The 21,125-nt window shown below is 49.9% G+C and overlaps 1 protein-coding gene across 7 annotated transcripts in view; it reads right to left on the bottom strand.

Moving 5' to 3' along the window:
• Window positions 1-12,792: 12,792 nt before the first annotated feature.
• Window positions 12,793-21,125, bottom strand: part of RPS6KA1 (ribosomal protein S6 kinase A1) — a 45,072-nt gene continuing 36,739 nt past the window's right edge. For all 7 annotated transcript variants that reach the window (XM_064471263.1, XM_064471266.1, XM_064471268.1 and 4 more), the window contains 9 exons: window positions 20,793-20,920; window positions 20,171-20,296; window positions 19,658-19,747; window positions 19,251-19,409; window positions 18,869-19,030; window positions 16,743-16,819; window positions 16,476-16,593; window positions 15,911-16,048; window positions 12,793-15,611 (listed from right to left, as the gene is read on the bottom strand). In XM_064471263.1, coding sequence (XP_064327333.1) covers window positions 15,489-15,611; window positions 15,911-16,048; window positions 16,476-16,593; window positions 16,743-16,819; window positions 18,869-19,030; window positions 19,251-19,409; window positions 19,658-19,747; window positions 20,171-20,296; window positions 20,793-20,920 — 1,121 coding nt within the window. In that variant the 3' untranslated portion in view covers window positions 12,793-15,488. The remainder of the gene's footprint in view (window positions 15,612-15,910; window positions 16,049-16,475; window positions 16,594-16,742; window positions 16,820-18,868; window positions 19,031-19,250; window positions 19,410-19,657; window positions 19,748-20,170; window positions 20,297-20,792; window positions 20,921-21,125) is intronic.

The raw sequence follows: 21,125 nt of genomic DNA, 5'->3' as shown, positions 1-21,125 counted from the left end.
TGGGGCGGGAGGGCGGTGGGCGAGGGCCGGCGGTGGGAGAGCGCCCGCGGGGGCGGGGAGGCCGCGTTTGTAAATGGAAACACTGGTACATAAGCATTTAGCACAATCGGGCTGGAAAGCTCCAACTGCAACGGGCTGAGAACAAAAAAAAAAAAAAAGAGAGAAAAAAAAAAAAGGAAAGAAAAAAAGTAAAAAGCCTCCCTTTGCTGCCCTCTGGCTGCCGCTGCGCTCGGCGAGGCGTGCGGCGCCGTGGCGAGGGCGGCCGCCAAACTCCGGCTGCCTGGGCGTGCAGGCGCCTGTGGCAGGGAGCTGCCGGGCCCAGCGCGCACAGGGCCGCCGTCCTGCGCGCAGCCCCCCGCCTCAGGTGGCGGAAGGAAAGCTCGGGTGTCTTGTCTCGGGCGAAGGCATTGAGGAAATGGGGCCAGCTCTCACACCTGAGTTGCTTTTCTCGCTCTGAATACAAGAGGTTATCCTTTTTCCTGGGTGTGGACGCGCTCCTCGTCCCCTCGCTTCCAGACAGCAGCCCTTCTTTAGGGGCTGAAACTCATTCTGATTAGACGCAGCTAAAGGATTCCTGCAAGTTGAGACGGCTTCGGGGTCTGCACTTCAGTACTTGCGTTATTTAACGAGACAAGTAAAAACGCATAGTGTATGCAAGCCACCAAAAAAAAAAAGTGGAAAAAAACAGGAGGGGAAAGCGAGTTTGCTGATAAATGCCCGTGATACACAAACACAGACACACGGCATCCGTAAATACTGCGTGGGGCATTAGATACGGTGCTTTAGTGATTCTGCCTAACAGTTACAGACCTTGCTTCCTCTGCCGCCTCTGGCGCGTTGCCTCTGACAAGCCCATCTCCCAGCTCTGCCAGTTCCCAGAGTTTACCACCCTTGAAATGCGGAGTTGCTGATCCTCTCTGGTGTTGCAATTCAACTCTCTCATACAAAAAAAACCCCACCAAACTGAACAACCCTTCCTCCACTGAAGCCGTGAGTTTCAGGGGTGCTGGGACTACTCAGGAAAAGCAGGCAGCATGTAATGAAATTATGTGGAAGAGAAAGATCCATTATCGCAAGTAGATACCCGTAAATCCTGTTAGCGACCGAGCATTTCCATAGAAATTTCCTGATTATAGATACCCGGCACCTTTCATACACTTCCATTTCCTTCCCGCCAGTCCTAAATCTGTACGTGGCTTCATTTACAAACGCAAAAGCCAAATGTAAATTGAGGGTGAAGGTTGTCTTCTGCCTCCTGATCTCTCTGAAGTTGTCGGCTCATTTGTTGGTTTTAGCTTAAAAATCATGTAGTTTGGGGTATACGGCAGCAAGCAGCCTCCAGCTCCGGAGGACAGAGAGAGACCCATCTCTCGCCTTCACACTCCTCCGGCACCTGTCAATTAAATATGATCCATGGTCTGTTTGAGGCCTCAGCTCCCTTCTGATATCAGACTTTCAGTTAGTTGCTTGTACTTTTATTATATTGGTCTTTGTACTCCGATCAGTACAGACTGTCTTGTAAACGTACGTATTTATTCTGTCAGTCTCACGCCGCTTCCCTTCTACCATCAAAATATTAAAACACAAAAGCTCGCTGATTACTCATCAGCGGACCTGCGAATTTACACACAGACGGCTTTCTTTGGAGCAAGTCAGCAAACTAAAAACAACTCCTTCAAAAAACTTTGGCTGAGAATCGATTGTTTCCAGATCCTTTTTTTTTTTCCCTCAATAAAAAAAGGCAGGTCCTGGGGAAAGCTAATAAACAGGCGCTATTGAAGAGCCGAAGGCACGCCGCATTCTGACGCTGGTGGTTTTGGAGTAATTGCAATCTAGTGTTTAGATAGCAGGAGATAGGAAAATGTCACTTTGTCTACATGTCCCATAAGAATCAATCATCCTGGATACTTCAAGGGGCTAAAGTGTCTACCAACAAAGAGCTGATTCAATAGCCTGGACTGAAAAGCTTTACGTTGCCTGGTAGATAGTTTAAATTATCACGGGAGGATTGTCAAAAGCCTAAACCCCCACCCCCTCCCCGACACATTAAAATGAAGAACTGAAAATCTTCGTGTCCGACTGGAGGGAATTCAAGTATTGGGGGGGGTGGGAAGCCCCCAGCTCCCTGATTTCATGAACCCTTAATTGAGTGTCGTGGTTTAACCCTGGCCGGCAGCTCAGCCCTGCGCGGCTGCTCGCTCCCCACCAGTGGGACGGGGGAGAGAATTGGAAGGGTGAAAGTGAGGAAACTCGGGGGCTGAGGGGGGCTGAGATAAAGACAGTTTAATAGGGAAAGCAAAATCCGCTCAGGCAAGCAAAGCAAAAGGAATTAATCCCCTCCTCCCCACGGGCAGGCAGGTGTTCAGCATCCCCAGGTCAGCGGGGCTCCATCCCGCCTTACTGTGACTGGGGAAGGCAAACGCTGTCACTCTGAACGTCCCCCCTTCCTTCCTCTCCCCCAGCTCCGTGTGCTGAGCATGACGCCACGTGCTGTGGGAGATCCCTGGGGTCAGCTGGGGTCACTGTCCCGGCCGTGTCCCCTCCTGGCCCCTGGTGCCCCCCCAGCCCCTCGCTGCTGGGGTGGGGTGAGGGGCAGAAAAGGCCTTGGCTCTGTGTCAGCATGGCTCAGCAGGAAAGGAAACATCCCTGGGTTATCAACACCGTTTCCAGCACAAATCCCAAACACAGCCCTGTACCAGTTACTATGGAGAAAACTAACTCTATCCCAGGCAAATACAGCACGTTCTCCACCCCGTATTCCACACCATTTCCGTCCTGCTCGGGTCCCACCCTATCCAACTCATCCCCATGCACCCCCCCCTTCCCATCCTTCCATACCATACACAGCTATCGTTCCCCTAGCCTATGGACCGCCCCTGTAAAGTGTCCATAAAACGTCCAGAAATGTCCACAAAACATCCACAGAGTTCATGCAGTCTGTGACTATGGGCTCTGCCTCTTACGGTGGCCGCTCGGGATGGGGGAAGCTGGGGTGTTGGGCAGAGTTCCTGGGCACCAAAGCCAGGGCGGGCCGGGCCACTGCTGCCCCTGCACTGCTTTTGTGGGTTAGTCCTAAACGCCCTCTTAGCGTGCTCTAGCCTAAGGGATTGTTTCTCCTCTTGTTTTTGTGGAAACTGCTCCAGTATTGATCACTTCAATATTAATTACTTGAGCATTTTCAGTGATTCCTGAGAGCTGCGTGAGTGATAACGTGCCTCCCGCCCCCGCAGCCCAACGCAGGGCTCCTCAGCACGACCGTGTAAGATGTAACGATACACCTCGAAAAGTTTTATGTTCTGTGATTAAGTATAAATCAATTATTCTGGCTGAAGTTTGTTCAATTAATGATGTTAATTCCCTGGCTGGCAGAGATTTTAGAATTTGAAATGGTTTCATAACGGATACTTGACGATTTTGCAGTTGGAAGTGATTTAACAGTGTTGTTGATAATAGATCCAGTATGAATCCTTCTCTGCTGTTTCCTTAGCTCCCAGCGCCAGGTAGAAGGGCTGTCCTGCTTGGTTAGGGGAAAAAAAAGATAATCTGGTTGAGAATTGTGCTTTACTTTAAATAATTACCAGATCCGGGGTAGTATTTACGCCTGTATTTTTAACATTCCAGCTGACAATGTTTTTTTATTTTTAAAGTTAAGCGAGCAGAGATCACTCTGAATCTGGACTAGCAGAATCTAGTAAAAAAGGTGTTAGTTTTATACAGCTGCTGTTCTAGCGCTAAGTGCATATTAAACAGGGAAAGCTGTGGTTATCGGACTGGAGTACTTGATACTCGCTACTCCCACATGGTACGTCTGAAGTGATGTTACTGAAATATCCTGCAAGAGACTCCGCTCTTCATCGTTCAAGCCTCCCGCTGGGCCTCCAGCGAATGAGGGAAGTTTACAGGAGCTTTCCAAATGGGAAGGGGAAAAAAAAAAAGTCAGTTAAAGGATGTGTTTGTGAATCAGCAGCTGAAGAAACATTGTCATGTGAAGGGAATCCCACTATCAATGAAAGAACCGTTTCCATGCCGGCACGCTTAAGTGAAAGCCCGTGCAATGCTGCAGTCCAGTCCCAGCTCCTGCACCGTGCCAGGCAGCACAAACACGGGGAGCAGAGAGAGGAGGCAGCGTTAGTTCGCACGAGCTCCTGTCGAGGGTGCCTGTGTTCGCCTTCCCCACCTTCCCAACCGAGGCTGCGCTGCGGGTCACAGAACTACGGCCGCGAGGATGGGGAGAGGTGGAGATTGCCGAGCCAAAGCAAACACGTTAGAGAAGTCAGGCAGGTCCTTCTGGAGGAGGAAATTTCAAGCACACTTTTCAACCCCGTCGCGCGACCTGTTCGGGATCTGGCAAGGCTGAGTTAGTCCTAAGGCCAAAGAAGTAAAATGCAGGTGGAAGACACAGGTGTCTCCTCTCTGTGGCTGCCGAGGGGAGGTAGTAAGAAGGTAGCACAAGGCAGAAGAAATATTGCCAAAATGGCATGCTCATTTTTCAGAAAACACCCATTAGTGGATTGTTTTCTTTGCTTAAATTTGACAAATTCAAGCCCACACACATCCTGCAGGATACGTTACACTCGAGTGTCTAGCCTCTCTTAGTTCCCTGCCAGCTCTGTCACCCTAGTGATTGTCTATCCAAGGCACCTCATCGCACGTTGTAGTCCCTCAAGACAAAACAATTCCAAATATTTATACCCTTTTTTTAAATGACTGGAAGATGCTGTTACGCATAAGCTGAAGGCACAGTAAACAGCAGCAGAAGTGGCTACACTTGTTTTACATTTCCTGGTGATATTGAGTTGCCCTCTTACAAATCTTTTTGCTGTTCTTCTGGCCTCAACAGATTTAGAATGAGATTTCAGGGACCACTGATTATACCATGCAGTAGCTGGAAAGAGAGAGAAGCCGTGGATGGCATTAGGAAGAGAGATAAAAGCAGTCTGTGCCCCAAACCCAACATTTTCACAACGCACGTGGGTCGGCTGTGTGAACTAGAGGCCGAGAACTCCAGGGATGTTACGCTGCAATCCTACAACTCCAATTCTTGCACATTTAAAGCTGTATCTGATTATGCACGTCTATACGTCCGGGCTATGGAGTAAACCCGGCTGGGAGTGGTGCACTGAGCGGGGGCAAAAAGGCCTGCATGTGGGTGGGTGGGTTTGTCGTGTTGGTGATTGCAACAATCGGGGAGCGCAGCGTGGAGAAAAGTCTTACCTGGGAAGAAACGGAGACAAAAACCACGCCTTTGTGCTACGAGCAGTTCTTGCCTCCCTGTAGGCTGTGAGGATCCAGAGCACCTGCTCAGGCACAGTCCCAAGCACGTTACAGCTGAGGAAATGAAAGTTTCAGGCTTCTCAGGGTTGAGGAGTTAAAGAAATCTAAGTGTCCTTGCTGTAAATGCAAGGTAAATTATTCATTCTCTCTCCCTCCCCCCCCCCTTCCCTCCCTCTAGTTCAGTTTTTCTTTTCATGCTTTAATCGTTTTGACACCAAGCTGTACAAAAGTAATTTAAAATTAACGTGACTGACACTTGGTAGATAGCGGGACCTAGCGCAGGGCTCCACCTTCTACTCAGGACTGCGGAGAGGGGCTCGGGATTGGCTGCAGGTCCCGAGGCAGCTGATGGGGACCAAGGAAAAACACGGCAAACAATTAATTTGCTAATTTAGTTTTCTGTTTAATTTGAAACCAGAAAATTGTCAGGCACTCATCAGCCCACGAGCAAGGCTGAGTGGACTTAGGGCAGTGCTGCACTCTTGGCAGCAAAGAGGGGACACGTTTGATTAGACAGCAAAGCAATTTCTCCTGCCGGTACCAATGGCATTTAATAGGCTTGATAGAGTGTTTTAGCACTGAGGTTCTGCAGCGCTGGGTTTCGTGTCACCTCTCCTCAATGCGGTGCGTTTTGTGCCCGTGGTAACAGCCTCTTTCGCTGGGGAAGAGGTAACGCGCACACGCGCGTGTTGCAGAGCAGCTGCGAGAAGGTGCCGCCTTACGCGCAGGACACGCCGCAGCCCGTCAAACCTGGTGCCTCCAGACGATGCCTCGGTCAGCCGGAATGCGTACAGGGATAGCTGCTGCGCAGGATAACCGATGGCGAGGCGGGGCAAGCCTGTATCAGGACTGACGTCCTTTGATGGAGAAGGAAATGCTCTAATTTGATTTCCTCCCTTTGGCTGCGAAGGAGAGGGTGTAATTTCAGATCTGCGCGGAGTGGGACCCTTATGCTCAGTTTTGGCCCTACTTTCGATTTCGTAAATTGACGTGCATCTATTTATTTCACGCGTCCAATTCAGGATTTCACCAGTGGCTCGTCAGACCAAAAAAGCGCACGTTTACTGGGACTGAGAAACCACCGCAGCCCTAGGTTTCATCTCATACATTTGCAAGGCTTTGCTGTTGTGCGTGCGAGTGGGTGCGCGAGAAGTGGTGAACACATTCCCTCAATTAGCTCGTTACCAGCAGAGGGAGCGTGGGTCAGGGCTGGGTTCAGCGGGGAGTCAGGAGGCTAAAAATGGGACTGTCTCCCAAGGAAGCCTCACAGCACAGCTCTCTGAAAGAAAGCCTGTTGCAGCGTCAGCACAATTTGCTTCCCAAATCCAAATGAACCGAGAGATAGGATCTCGCTTGCAAATCTGGGACCTTGCTTGGCCTCCCTAATTCACAGATTTCCTCTTCCCCTTCTACATGACGCTCTCTGTAAGTCAAAGTCACCAGATGGTACCGTTGCTGTTCAATACTGCCGCCTCTGTGGGCCAGCTATTTGGGAAACTCACATTTCTGCTGAGAGCCAAAGAAGGGCCGTGTAATTTATCAGGGAGACGCAAGCGAGGAGCCAGGGAGAAGAAGTAGGTCAGATCTGGTTCCTGGGATTCAGTTGTCGGAGGGGGAGTGGCGGGATGGCAAAGATTTCATCAGAGCTGGTTTGCTTCCAGCTCTGCTGCCCGAAGCGGGGACAGGGTCAGACCCTCACGTAAACCCCATGAGACCCAGGTCTTGGTCAGACTCGCTCGTGGTTAAGCGCTGCTGGGGGTGGGCTGGGGCTCAGGAGGAAGGACGAGCCCTCTGCAGCTGCGGTCGGTGGAAGTTGTGCTGTTTACTGACCTCAGTGCACGTGGAGTCACCCTCCTGGCAGGAGGGAATGCCGGCTTGGCAGCAAATCTTGACCTCTACAGTCACTAAAAGCCAACCCGAGGCGAGCGACTGGTTGCACAAATGCCTTAACCTCTCAGGAATCCCCCCAAGCTTTCAGATGACATCACTGCCTGGGTCCCAGCCCCGTTAGGAGGTCACCAACCTCTCCATCGCGGATGGGAACAAACAGGTTATTGTGCTCCGCTCCGCAAACGAGCCCCAGCCCTCCCGACCGCGTGAGACTGCTTCCCCGGTCAGGCAGCCCGCAGAGAGCTGCCTGCCCGTCCTGCCTTCGCCTGGGTTTCTGTTAGAGGGGAAAGTCAGGCCAATTAAATCAGGCAGCATTGAATCTCTAATTGACATAAACGAGACAGACAGACAGCTGGGAAGACTTGGGGGGGGTGGGTGGGGGGAAGGGGAGCAGGTGCCCTGGATGAGAGCGAGATGGAAATCCAACCTAATAGTACTGCAGCTTTTCTTATTCTATATGTTGATATTAGGTAGCAACGTTTTGAAAAGCATTTGAGCTCCTGCTGGAGGTAAATTAGTGAAATAAATACAAGTCACAACTATTGTGCGGTTGATCAGGATGGTCTCAAAAACCTCCAAACAAACCCAAAGAAAGAAAGAAAAAAAAAAAAACCCCAACCCCTCAAAAAGACTTTTTCCTTTGTGTAAAACAAAAAAATAAATCTGGTTTTTCCCCACGCAGTTTGAGCATAAGGACTCACAGCTGAACAATTACAAAATAATTTTAAATCATATTTGTTTAATTTTCCACATCTGAGCAGAGCATGACTAGGTATTTCCCCCTCTCTTTTTAACCAGGGAGCGCTCTTTTTCCTGGAGCAGACCCTTCAAATATTAATTTATACAGAAATAAGTTATTTAAATTCATATGTTTCAGAGGAACGACGCACAAAGGGGAGTAACTTACCCAAGTCCCATGCGCCAGCACCGGCACCGCGATGGAACCAGAATTACCAGCCCTTCGAGCGTGCTGCCTCACCCAGGGTGGTGCCCTTGTGGAAACACAAATTGTTGGCCATTTTCTGAAACACACGTCTCGTGCTGTACAGGTGAGCGGAGGGAGCCTAGTGGGGAAAAGCAAGGGTGACAAAGCAGCCGTGAGCGGATGCAGGTAACAAGGTGGGGGCAAACTCAGTTTTGCTGTGCTGGTAAATTCTCCAGTAGCACAAAAAGCAGCGACTCTTGCAAATCAGAATGAAAACCACCTCTATCTTAGTTTTAAAACAATGAAGATTTGCACATGGGGGTGCAAGAACACCAGAAACGGCTTTCACTTTCATTTCCACAAACTTTTGAAGGCTCTTCCTGAATATTTCAACACATTTTTCCTTCGCCATTTTCCCAGCTGGGATCATTTTTGCCAGTACAGACAATTCTTCTTGGTATCCATGGGAATTGCCTCCATAATTAGACGTGCACCCAGTGCACAGATCAGAGCGTTCAAACCCAGCAGCTGGAACTAGGAGGCGGGTCTGATTAAATCTGCTCTGCCACAAGGAGAAAAGCCAGCTTTAATGAAACATCAGAAGAGCTCCCTACCCCTTCTTTAAACAGAGCAGGAAAAGGGACTCCTGTTTCACTTTGTGAGTCGCTGCTCATCGTGTGCTCGCAACTCACTGAACAGAGCGCGAGCGTAGCAGCAAGGGATCTGGGGCCTTGAAATCAGGATCTGTCTCATTAAAAGGGGTCTAATTGCCAGCAGCGGCAGTTATTAAAGGGGATTCACGATGTACCTTCAGAACCACATAAAGACTGGAAATGTGAGCAGTGGCAGAGCTCGGTTTTCTCCTCCGTAGCTGAGGATAACCCCTCCTCAGGCCAGCGAGATCAGGGTCAGCTCGGACGTGTCTCGCAGAGGAACAACTCCTCACCCGGGTTTCCTGCCCTGACCAGAAGCGATCCTTCGCCTGCATCCACGAAAACACACACAACCAGCCAACAGCTCTTTTTTGTTTGTTTTTGTTTTGTTTTTTTTTTTTTTTTTTATGGAAAGCAAATTATTTCTATGACTCCACACCCAGTCTGCATTTAACAATCTGCTCTCCAGAAAAGGGAGCTGGTGAAGGAGGCAGATGGTTGCATAGAAATTATTAATCCAATACAAGCTTTTTTACCTTTAGTTGCTGCTACCACCTGGTGTCACAAACCCCACAACTACTGGGGCTTCCCCGCAGGCTGAGGCACCGAGCTGACCCAGGAGGGCAGGCTGCGGGTGAGCCTGTGAAAAGCAGAAAAATTATGCTGTAAGCCCACATTTCTCTACCTTATTTAAAAAAAAAAAACAGAGCCGGGGGTTGGTGCGGAGAAGACATGTTAAAATTACAAGTAGTTTGGTGGGTGGGAAAAAAACCCCTGACTTTTTACAAATAATGATTTTCCAGCTGCTTACGGCAGCAGAGGACACGGCGGGGACGGGGGATCAAACACGGCTCCAGTCTAGACACAGCTGCAATCCCCGCCTGCTTTAGAAGTTTGTACAGCACAGGCTGAGGAGAATTTAGCATATCGTTTCCCTAATATGATTAAATGCAGCTCCCTGTCCTGGGGTACTGACAAATCCTCAGACCTATAGGCGTTCAAAACCACGTTACCGTTTCCGCTGGTGAAGTAACTCACTTTGCAAATGTGGCAGCGGCGCCAGGCGATGCTCCCAGATCCCGCCTAACGGAGGTTTCCTTAACTGAAGGTTGAACTCAGCCCTTGTAATGCTGTAATTCGAATACCCTTCCCACAAACCTTGCAAGATGCAGCGAATGAGAGATTCCTGGCTTTGAGTCAAATGCTGCAGTAATTAAATGTTTATAAAACACTTTAAGCATGCGAAATGCTATTATCATAGACAAGAAACCAATAGGCTATGGCAGATTGGAGCCGGATTTTGAGGCACACCAGCAAACACAGCTCATTTCTCCTGCTACATCTCTCTTTTTGAGTTGCTAACGGAGGATTATGGAGCCCATTACCAGGTTCCTTTTATTATAACCAGGATAAGTCAAACCAGAATTGCTTTCCTTCATATGAACATGTGTGATTCAGAAGTTCTTCCCTCTGTAATAAATATCCAAGTAGAGGGCCAGCTTGCTGTTTATCTCATGAAGAAACTACCCCTGGGGAAACGAGAAATTGCTGCTACTTCTGATCTCTCACATAAAACTGAAGAGGTTCCACCTGTTACAGGTTTCTAACACCATCTGCTGTTTAAAAATAAGACCGCATTTGAGCTGAGCGGCACCCGAGAGTTTGCACTTGTTTGATAAACCAGAAGTGACACCAGCTCGTCTAGGAGGTGGCTGTAATTGGCACATTTCACTCGTGTTCTTTCAAACCCTGAACATATTTCGACTTGATCTTAATTATGAAGCGACCGATTTCTGCGCTAGAAGACCCAGAAGGTCGGTGCGCAGCAGCTGAAAGCCACGTCCGCACCACAAAACTTGAATCTCCACCCATGGTCACGGGACCCCATCCTCCTTTTCAGTATTGAAGCACAGTATTGAAGTATTGGAGCAGTCCCATCCCGCCCCAAAGCCTGGCCCAGAGACCCTACTTAAAAACTTTTTCTTAGGAGAGCGCCATAGACTCCACAGGGTATGAGAAACTTAAAGAAAAATAATTCTTTTCATTAAAAATAAAAATAGTTACCTTTTGCTGTCTCACACTGCTGCCTGTATGACAGAATAAATAACCAAGGATTCTTTTACTGTTTCTTTGTGGAACGTGGTACAAACTTTTGTCCCAGGAAAAACAGCAGAGCCTCGGAGTTCGTTACACACATAAAGCGAAGGACTCGCCACCAACGCTCTGAGTGTTAGTGGCACGTGTTGGAAAGCGGGAGGGATTCTTAACCCCACCACTTCTTCTAAAAAAAAAAAAACAAACCAAAAAACCCAAATAAAAAGAGTTTTCTCCAAACGGGTCCCTACGGAGGAGCGCAGCCACTCACCCCGAGACAATGCAGCGGCTTTATTGCTGCAGCTTTCCACAGAAAAGCACCCAAAAGCTTCAGGTCTAATACCGAACAGAGGACGCAGCTACGCGATCCTCCTCGGGCTGTATCGCGTCAGCCCATTTACAGCATCACCCTCCATATTTAACATTTATAGCCCCCTCAACACACACCATTTAAAGAGTCAGTGGCTCCTTTTGTAAGCGATCAGCTCCCTACCCCAGCACTTTACATGCGCTTCTCGACAAAAGAGACCTTTTACATGTCAATTTATTTTCAGACAAGCATATCTGAAAGGGAGTTTCTCTCCGGAGTAGAATTAGTATTAATGGCAGGTGTTCCAGTGTAACACAAAAGGAGGAAGGCAGCAAGTTAGCTGAGCTTAAGTAGTAAGACAGCTTGATGTTTTAATAACCAGAGGCAAGAAAATGGAGTGGCAGCGGACCTCCAGCTTTCATAGCATGAATGAAGGTTGCATTCAGAGCCCCCTATGTACTCGCAAAAGAAGACCTTGAAATATTTTAAATGTTCTCTTTGCGCTCAAAGAGGGATTAAATTGTTGAATGTTACATGAAAGCGCAGCATCCGCCCCACACGCCTGCGATCGCCGGGGGCTTCCGAAGCCTCCGCGTCCTTGGGAAGGCGGCAGCGGCTGCCGCGAGGCCGCGGTGGCGCCCAGGAGGCCACCGGCTGCACGATTCGCTGTCCACAACGGGCAAAAGACGCAGGAAAAAGAATTACACGAACTAACTTGAAGGTGGGGACTTGAAGAGGGTGTTTGCATTAGTGGGATGGAAAGTTAAAAAGCAGATTGGTTGCTCAGTGAAGTTTCACTACGAAAAATAAGAGACGATTGCTGAGAAGGTTACCGGCCTTCAGTTTTAAAGACAGCCTAAATAGCCACGATGGGAATATTTAACAGGCCAAAATACATTTATTTATGCTGCGGCTGATTGACAGAGGTCAGTACCGCATCGTTAAGAGGAAGGCTCGGCTACGTTACGCAGCGGGAAGGAGGCGGACGGCCTCTCAGCTGGGTCGACCTCTTCTACTACAGAAAATGTTGGCTGATTTATACCCCAAAATAAAAAGTTTAACCTTTCTTATATGGAGGCTGTATTGTATAAAGAGACCTGCTCAATATTATTTTCAGGCCCCTCATCTATGGATTAACGTGCTATTTCCGCACAGGTTAATTCCAGGTAGACTCAGCTATTAGAGGCTGGGTTCCGGGATTTCTGCTCCCTTGAGCTTTTGTACAGACGTACAGGACAAAATCTTAAAGGTCAAGTCGGCTGTGAAACACCTGCAATAACACAAGCAGTTTTCCTTCTAAAGATTTCCTTATGTATGAAAGTTAAATAAATTTCTGTCCCCGTTCAAATCAAGACAAAGGTAAGCTCTATCTCCTCTTTGTCCCAAGTTAAAGCTGAACGACCTCAAAATCTTGTAAGAGCAGATCATCTGGTCTTCTCTAAGACACCTACTGGCTCCCCCCAACAGGCATTGGGCCTGGGTCAGGCTGGGTCTCCAACTTTCACCTGAAATACTGCAGTTAAGATGACAGCAGTTGGTCCCAACTGTATTTTGGTAAAGGTTTAATACTGCCAGGACAAAACCAGAAGGGGAACGAGGGGCCCACCCAAACCCTTACAAACACCTGCAGTTCTCATACACAGAGAGATCAACAAGTCCATTTTTATTGAGCACTGGAATTAAAAATGTAACAGCACTTGGTTGATTTGAAACTAAAAATCAAGACTTACTTTTACTTATGGAAGGATCACTCAAAACACCTTGGTTAAAAGCACCCCAGAAAGGAAGGTGTAGCCCTTCTTGTTCACTCTGTGCCCCAAAGTGATGTAGGTCCAAGAAGCTACAGCTGCACCAAACACAAAGTTCCTCTGGCTGAAGACCCCCGCGAGGCAGAGGGATCGGACGCCCCGGGCATCGTCTCACGGCCAGGCAGAGTCTGCAGCAGCCGCGGGCCGCTCTCCCTGAGCCCACAGAGCTCTGCACCCCGTTGCCCTACACATCTTCGAGGTGTCACTAGTTGGCCTCACACCAGCACCGTTACAGGGAGGATTAAGCAAAGGTTGTAATGTTTTTCCTGACTGATATTTGAAAACATTTACAATTTCATACAAACAAGCCAGCTACCGTCCCAGCAGGGAGGACGTTTGGTTTAAGACCCATCCTGACGGTCTGGAGGCTCACAGCGAGCGGTGATCGCCGCCAACACATCCCATCCCATCCGCCATTTCAGACCCCACGCTTTCCAACATAGGAAACACTCCAAAAAACTGTCAAAGCGCCCGCTTCAATCCCAACAGCGCCCGAAGGGACTGACCCCAGCGCCAGAAAGCAGCTGTTTGTTATTTGTTTCAGTCACCTAAAGTCCGCACGCCTTTTCACTGGCACGAGAGTTACTGCACAGGTGTAGGAAACGTAAGGCAGGTTCATCGGCACCGATGCAAACCCTGTGCCAGAGGAGAAAGTATTTTTAAGGAAGGCATTTCGCGTGGTGGCGTGTCCCCTTCCCCAGCTATCAGCAAATCACTTCACCCAGTTCTGCTGGGGGGCGGTGGCAAAACCAGTGAGAAGATCCAGTGTGCGCTGGCCCTGGCCGCCTCCTCTCAGCAGCACCGGACCCTAGGGCAGTACTTGGAATAAATATAGAAAAACATTGTGAGTATTTTAGCTTCCCACTGGTGCTCCAGCGAGTCAAACAGGACCTGCCTGGATGAGGGTTGAGGAGGAGAGAGCTGTTACCTCTCAGAGAAAAATTTTACAGAATTCTCCATTTTAGAGTCAACTGGGACTAAGCAAAAGGGAAAAGCAAATAAGAAAGCTTTCCCTCTCATGATACGATCAGCCAAAATTAGCAGAACTTCACATGAGAACCTTTGCTGGCTTCGGTCGCATCCTTGAGCGCGCGTTTGCAGTCCCTGCAGCTCTCCTGCTCCTCCCAAGAAACAGCCACCACCGAACCAGGGAGCTCCAGCAATTCCCTGCAAGTCAGGATGGGTCAGGAATTTATTTCTAGCGCAGTTTGCCTCCAAGTGTTTGTTTCTATTAGCACTAAAATGTCCTGAGAATAAGAAGTTCCCCGCTGCAGCCTGCATCCTTCCCTCTTTCCTGTCGATTACTGCCTTGTTCCATAACCAGCTCTAATCACTTCCCACTGCCAAGTGAGGTACCGCACCTGAGAGAAGGTGGCAAAATGCAGCCCTGCTACAGCACTGCTGGTTTTCCCATCACTGGGCCAGACAAAAAAGCTTTGCAGATCTCCCGAAAGGCAGGCAAGAATCATTATCCCCGTGTGACGTGGGGAAGTGACCGGGGTCGCCTATTCTGCAGCTAAAAGTCAGTCAGTAAAAAAAAAAAACATTAACTGAATGACACATTTATTGTACAATTTGGAAAGAAACCCTGAGTTACCAGCTGTAGAACAAAGTTAAATTAAAAAAAAAAAAAAAAAAAAAGGATGGTTTGCTTCGTAGGTTCCTGCTGAAAGGAAAACCAAAAATGGTAAAAGCAGCAGCCAGAGCCAGCCCAAAGCCTCGGCTTTGCCGAGGAGAAGGTTCCTTTGTCATCTCCACCTGCGCGGGTGACAAAGTCCCCAGGGAGTGATGGGGAGAGCGTGAAGTTGGGAGGGCAGAGGGAAGGAATGAGCCAAACCTAGCAGGTGTTCTGGACAGCCGAGTGTCTAAGGGGGGGTTTGGAGATCCCATGGTTTGTTTGGTTTAGAGAACTGCTGTCTGGGCTGGGGGAGGGCAGGGGAGAGGAATAAAAGGAGTCTGAAAAAAATCGACCTTACATTCTGAACATACGCGCACAAAAAGTGAAGGGGAGGGAAGTCCTTTACAAACACAAGTGCTGCTGGCTAAGAGTCTGCAGGGTTGACTTTGGAAAGGACACCCAACAGGTTCAAGGGAGGGAGAATCTCAAAGCCTAAACCCCGGACATTACAGAGTCTTCCAGCTGCAACGGCGTTGGAGAGGATCGATTCTAAGAAATGATGTAGCTAACAACAAATATCTGGCCCTACAGAGGAAAAGGTGAACCAGAGCTGCTTTTTAGTGCCACTTGACATCAGTTATACATTCTAGTTCTCATATACACAGATGGATGTCTTTAAAAATTGACAATTTACACTTCAAAAAAGCTTTACAGTGAAGTTCTCTCAGCAAAGATGTGTCCATACAAGGAGGAGCCAGTCTTTCAGAAACAGAAAGACTTTTGGCCTTCTGAGAAGTCCTCAGGGGAGCTCCTGTGCAGGCACTGACGGCCCGATCTCCTGCTCTCCCCGCCTTCAGTAGGTGTGCAAAGTCTGGTGTGACTGCACCGCACCGTGCGGCTGCAGACCGCCCCAGCCTCACAGCGTGGTGGAAGGAAGTTTCTTCACCCGCCTCTGTGCCAGAATGGAGGATTCGATGGGCTTCAGCTGGGGGCTTGGCTTGGAGCTGTTCAGTGCAGAGTAGGTGGCAGCCATCGCCCCCTTGGAGAGAAGGCACGAGAAGTCATTTAGGTGTAGGAGAGGTATTTCAGGCTCATGGCTTTACGAGATGAGGGACCCACAAACAAACAAAGCAGGAAGCATTTTCTTTTTAATTTGAATCTCCCCCCGTACTGACATGCAGGCTTTCCTGCCAAAAACCAGCTTGCCTTGTGTTGCCTGCCCTGGCCCACACCTCTCCAACCTTGCCCGCACCACCATCTCCCCCGCCCGGACCGCTGCCTTCCAGAGAGCCCACGGTCCACGCGGAACCAGCTGAACGCCCAGCCCAGACTTTGTACCTTTACGAGCTGAACGTCCTGGTGATTCAGCTGGCTCTGGGGTAAGCTGTCCTTCTGGGTTATCCACGGATGCTGCAGGACCTGCTTGGCTGTTAGGCGCTGGTGAGGATCTACGTGAAGCATCTTTGACACCAGATCCTAAGGGCATCGTTTGGGGAGTTAGACTTTAGAAGATTTCATACTTTAAATGCAAAAATACCACTTGCTCACCCCCAAATTAGGATTTAAACTCAGAGGCCAAGTTGAAGTCCCTAGACATCAATCTCCTTTTGTATAAAATATGTTTTTGGTAGGCCTGGGAGGTATAACACAGCAGCAAACCCCGCATGGGTCAAGCATGAGGTTGGTGTTGCACGCAAATATTCACAGCCAGAGGTGAAACGAAGTGGGGAGAGGCACGCTGCTGAGCTGCTATGGGGAGACGTGCATGGGGTAGAAGCTACACTGCAGGTTTCTCCTCTCTTTTCTGCCCTCCCTCCCCAACCAGCTTTAGTCTTGCCTCACAGCAACTGGCCTTGCTTGACCTCAACCCTTTAATGAAACGCAGATGAATATCAAACCGTACCTTGGCCATGTCAGAAATAGTGTCCCAATTGCCTCCACTGACGGAGAACTTCCCCCCGCCTATCCGGGTCAGGATCTCTTCTGGAGTATCACTGGGACCGTTTGCAAATGGAGTGCAGCTGGGGAGAGAAGAGAGAGCATTTCATTTACTGTCCTGTAACTCAGCCAGGGAACGCCTCCAGGTAGCAGCGACCGACGAGGAGAAGCATGTCTGAGAACAAGGTGGTCACAGCCCCAGCTGCTGCCTTCCAGAGGCAGAGGCACTTACCCTGCGAGCATCGTATACAGGAGAACTCCCAGGCTCCAGATGTCGCAGCCCTCGTCATAGCCTTGGCGTTTTAGTACCTGAGCAGAACAAACAAAAGAAAAAAGTGTGTTTGGTTCTTGTTGAGCTCACTTCAGCTTGTGAGGAGTGGCTTGACCCCTGTGTGCAGTCTGCATGCAAAGCCCCATGAGCCCTACTGAACAGCAAAGCCTTGGCCTAAAGATCAGGATTCAAATCCGATTTTGGTTTCAGGGAACAGAGGAACTTCCCAGGCACATCAAAATGACAAGTGAGAAAGAAGCCACGTTCCAGTGCGGTGACCCTGCACACATGCTCCATTGCGTGCCTGCTTTTCACAGAATCCCAGGTTGGAAGGGACCTCAGGGATCATCTAGTCCAACCTTTCTAGGACGAGCCCAGCCTAGACAAGACGGCCCAGCACCCTGCCCAGACGACTCTTGAAGGTGTCCAACGTGGCCGAGCCAACCCCTTCCCTGGGGAGATTATTCCAACAGTGACTGTCCTCACTGGGAAAAATTTCCCTCTGGTGTCCAATCAGAATCTCCCCAAGAGCAACTTGTGTCCATCCCCCTTGTCCTCTCCATGGGACTCCGTGTAAAAAGGGAGTCTCCACCTTCTTTGTAGCTACCCCTTAAGTACTGGTACGTGGGGATGAGATCCCCTCTGAGCCTCCTTTCTCAAGGCTGAACAAACCCAGCTCTCCCAGCCCATCCTCATATGGCAGCTGCCCAGTCCTTGGATCATCTTGGTGGCCCTTCTCTGGGCCCCTTCCAGCCTGGCCACATCCTTTTTGTACAGCGGGGACCAGAACTGTACACAGCGCTCCAGGGGTGGCCTGGCAAGCGCTGAGTAGAGCGGGATGATGACTTCTTTATCTCTGCTGGCGATGCCCTTTTTGATGCAGCCCAGCACCCCGTTGGCCTTCTTGGCCGCAGCAGCCACTGTTGGCTCATGTTGAGGTTCCTGTCCCCCAGGACCCCCAGGTCCCTTTCCACAGAGCTGCTCTCCAGCCAGGTGGGTCCCAGCCTGTGCTTCACTCCAGATTATGTTTTCCCAGGTGCATGACCTTACACTTGTCCTTGTTGAACTCATAAGGTTCCTGCTGGCCCACTGCTCCAGCCTATCCAGATCTCCCTGCAGAGCAGCTCTCCCTTCTGGAGTGTCTACTTCCCCACTCAACTTGGTGTCATCAGCAAACTTCATCAGGCTACGCTTGATGCCGGTACCCAGATCACTTATAAAGATGTTGAATAACATTGGGCCCAATATCGATCCCTGGGGGACCCCACCAGTGACAGGTTGCCAGTTTGATAAAGAGCTATTTACCACCACCCTTTGGGTGCTGCCTGCCAGCCAGTTCCCCACCCGCTGCACAGACCCCTTGTCTAGGCTGTAACACATCAATTTCTCCAGGAGGAGACTGTGGGGGTCTCTATCAAGGGCCTTGGAGAAGTCCAGGTAGACAATGTCCACTGCCCGCCCCACGTCAACCAGGCAAGACACTTTGTCATAGGAGGCCACCAGGTTTCTCAAGCATGATCTGCCCTTAGTGAAGCCGTGTTGGCTTTTCCCAATCACGTGCTTCATTTGACTTGTGATGGGCCCCAGGAGGATTCGTTACATGATTTTCCCAGGGACTGAAGTAAGGCTGATGGGCCTGTAGTTACCCGGATCCTCCCTCGAGCCTTTCTTGTAGATCAGGGTAACATTTGCCTTCCTCCAGTCCTCTGGGACATCCCGAGTCCTCTGGGACATCCCCCGATGTTCTTTCTTCTGCACCAAGATAACTGAGTGGAAAATCATCCCACCTCTTTTAATAGGTCAGTTAATCAGGAAGGGAAGCAACTGAGAAAATCACTGGGATTTTAAAGTCTCAGTACCCTAAGCAGACCCCTCATAAGGACAGTGCAAGCTGGAGGGCTGCCCTTGAGATCCCCTATTTATTCATTACTACAAGTGGTATTTCTGTAATTACCTCTTCCAGGACAGAGTATGCCAGAGCAGGCTGGAGTTAGGAATGGGGCAGGCCTACCCGTGCCGAGCGAGAGCACAGGCTAGGGGAGGGACGTGAGAGCTACCCAAGGATCTCAGGTCAATAAGATGCTTACCTCGGGTGCCACAAAGTTTGCCGTATAACAGGGGGTCATGAGGAGGCCATTCTCAGCCCTCAGCTGCTTGGCAAAGCCAAAGTCACAAATGCGAATGCTTTCGGGGTTCCCTGACTCATCCACGTAGAGAATATTGCTGGGCTTCAAGTCCCTGTGAACCACCTGTGGAGCAAAGAAAGTGCAATTCTCATACCCCTGGAAAACAAAGGTCTGAAGCTGCGTCAGGACACTCAACCCCTGCTCTGGCCCCACATCTGGCTTGCCAAGACAGCAACACCAGCAAGAAATAATAGTCCTGACAAGCACGGTTACTCCCTGGAGGAGAGGGAGCATAGTGCAATGCCAGACAGCTTCCCAGGAAAACAGATGTAACTACACTCACCCCTTGGGAATGCAGATATTCCACCGTTTTACAGATCGTGTGCAGGACCAAACTGGCTTCCCTCTCCGAGAAAAATTTCTGTCTGAGGATTTTATCCAGCAGCTCCCCTCCCCTCATCAGCTCAGTCACCAGATACACATACTTCCCATCGTCGTACACCTACCAAAGCAAATACAGAAGGGTTAACCAAAAAGTGCTTCCAGATCTTCCCCTTCGTACTTCTACCACCAAGAAGCAGACAGAAACCAGCAACGCCGTGGTGGGTCTGGGGATGCTTCCCCACCCTGGAGCGATACATCGAGCAGGGCCATGGGGTTGCCCGTGCTGGAGCTGCGTTGTGCCCCCCCGTAGACCAGCCTGCACTTCCTGAACCAAAATACAGGAGAAGTCGTTCAAGTTACACTCACGTCTTTCAAGGTGATGATGTTTGGATGCTGCCCATATCGCAGCAGGATTTCTATTTCCTCAGAAGGGTCTCTCTTGCTCTTGTCAATAACCTGCAGGAGTACGGAGAAGCAATGCTGAGTGTTTGGAGCCCTGCAGAGATCCTGCGCTATAGCCGTTCCCTGTCCCTGGCCTCTTTAGCAATAAGCTCTATTAAAAAAAGTCGCTTCATCAGTTCTGTGTCCCCAGACCCCAAAGTTTTATGTCTGGCTTATGTGTTAAGAGCTGACATAGCCACAGCAAACTTTGCAAAGAAAGGTGAGACACTTTCCTCCCGCTGACGGGGGGAACACCTCTTCCTCGCTACTCCTGGGTGAAAAAGCGTGTGCAGCTACATGCACAGCAGCACAGAAATTGTCCGTTAGACCCTACGCAAGCAGGGAAAGCAATTGCATTCCTGGATGTTATTTTGGTCATGGGGACAAACGGAAATCTAACGGGGCGGGGCAGTTCAGCTCAGATGGTAAGTCTCAGACCTTGACAGCGTATTCCATGTTGGTTGCTTTATGAATGCAGCGTTTACACACTGAGTAGGAGCCGACGCCGATTGCCTCCTTCACCACGTAGCCGTCGTTGAACTGGATGTTCTTGCCGTGCAGCTGCTGCAAGAGGAGAGCAGAGTCGATGAGCTGGGAGGGTTCAGGGAAGGGTTTGTGCAACGTGATGAGTTAACTGCAACACGGAGCGAGCTGACAGACTGCTGTCTGCTACATCCCACAGCTTCTCCTCCCAGCTGGAGAGAGGGAAGAGAAGAGAACAAGGCAGATATAGGTCAGTGGGCTAACGCTATCTGCATCTAGCACTAAAGGCATGGTGCATTTTGGTGGCACCTTTCAGCCCACGGGCATTTACCCAGACCTCCCGCTAGCACGGGTCCACCTGGGGAGAAGAAAGCAGAGAGACTCCCATTGCCCTGATGACCTTTGCACATGACAGTCAATAGAAATGAAAGAACAACGGGATGCAAGAATTCAGAAGAGAACGGCACTGCCTCAGGCTTCCCGTTAGCTCTGCTCCAGATGGTAGAGAGGTCCCGCAGACCCACTCTGCAGTATCACTGCAGCTCCCGACAGTTGTTCCTCTGACCCCACTTTTTACCTGTACGACCGAATGTAGGGGTGACTGGGCAGGTTTCACTTTGCCGTCCTCCATCAATCCGGTCGCCACAAAACTGAAGCCTCGGAAGAGCTGATGGGCCCCCGCGCTGGGGGGGATGCCTGGGGAATCTGCAACAGGAGGTGAGAGACATCTTGAAGGGGGCTAGCCCCGCAGAAGCAGAAGCCTTCCCCTTGCTTCCCAGGAGCTGTGGCTCCTCTTTAAGTTATTCAAGGCGAGAGCCACACCACGCAGCACCGAGCTTGCCCCGTAACACCCCACATATCTATGTCTGGGCCACCTCCTCAGTGCTGCAACCATCTGGAGCTGGCAGCA

This window comes from Phalacrocorax carbo, chromosome 22, assembly GCF_963921805.1.
Source record: "Phalacrocorax carbo chromosome 22, bPhaCar2.1, whole genome shotgun sequence".
In the NCBI taxonomy this organism is placed as follows: domain Eukaryota; kingdom Metazoa; phylum Chordata; class Aves; order Suliformes; family Phalacrocoracidae; genus Phalacrocorax; species Phalacrocorax carbo.
This window is presented reverse-complemented; position numbering and strand designations above follow the sequence as displayed.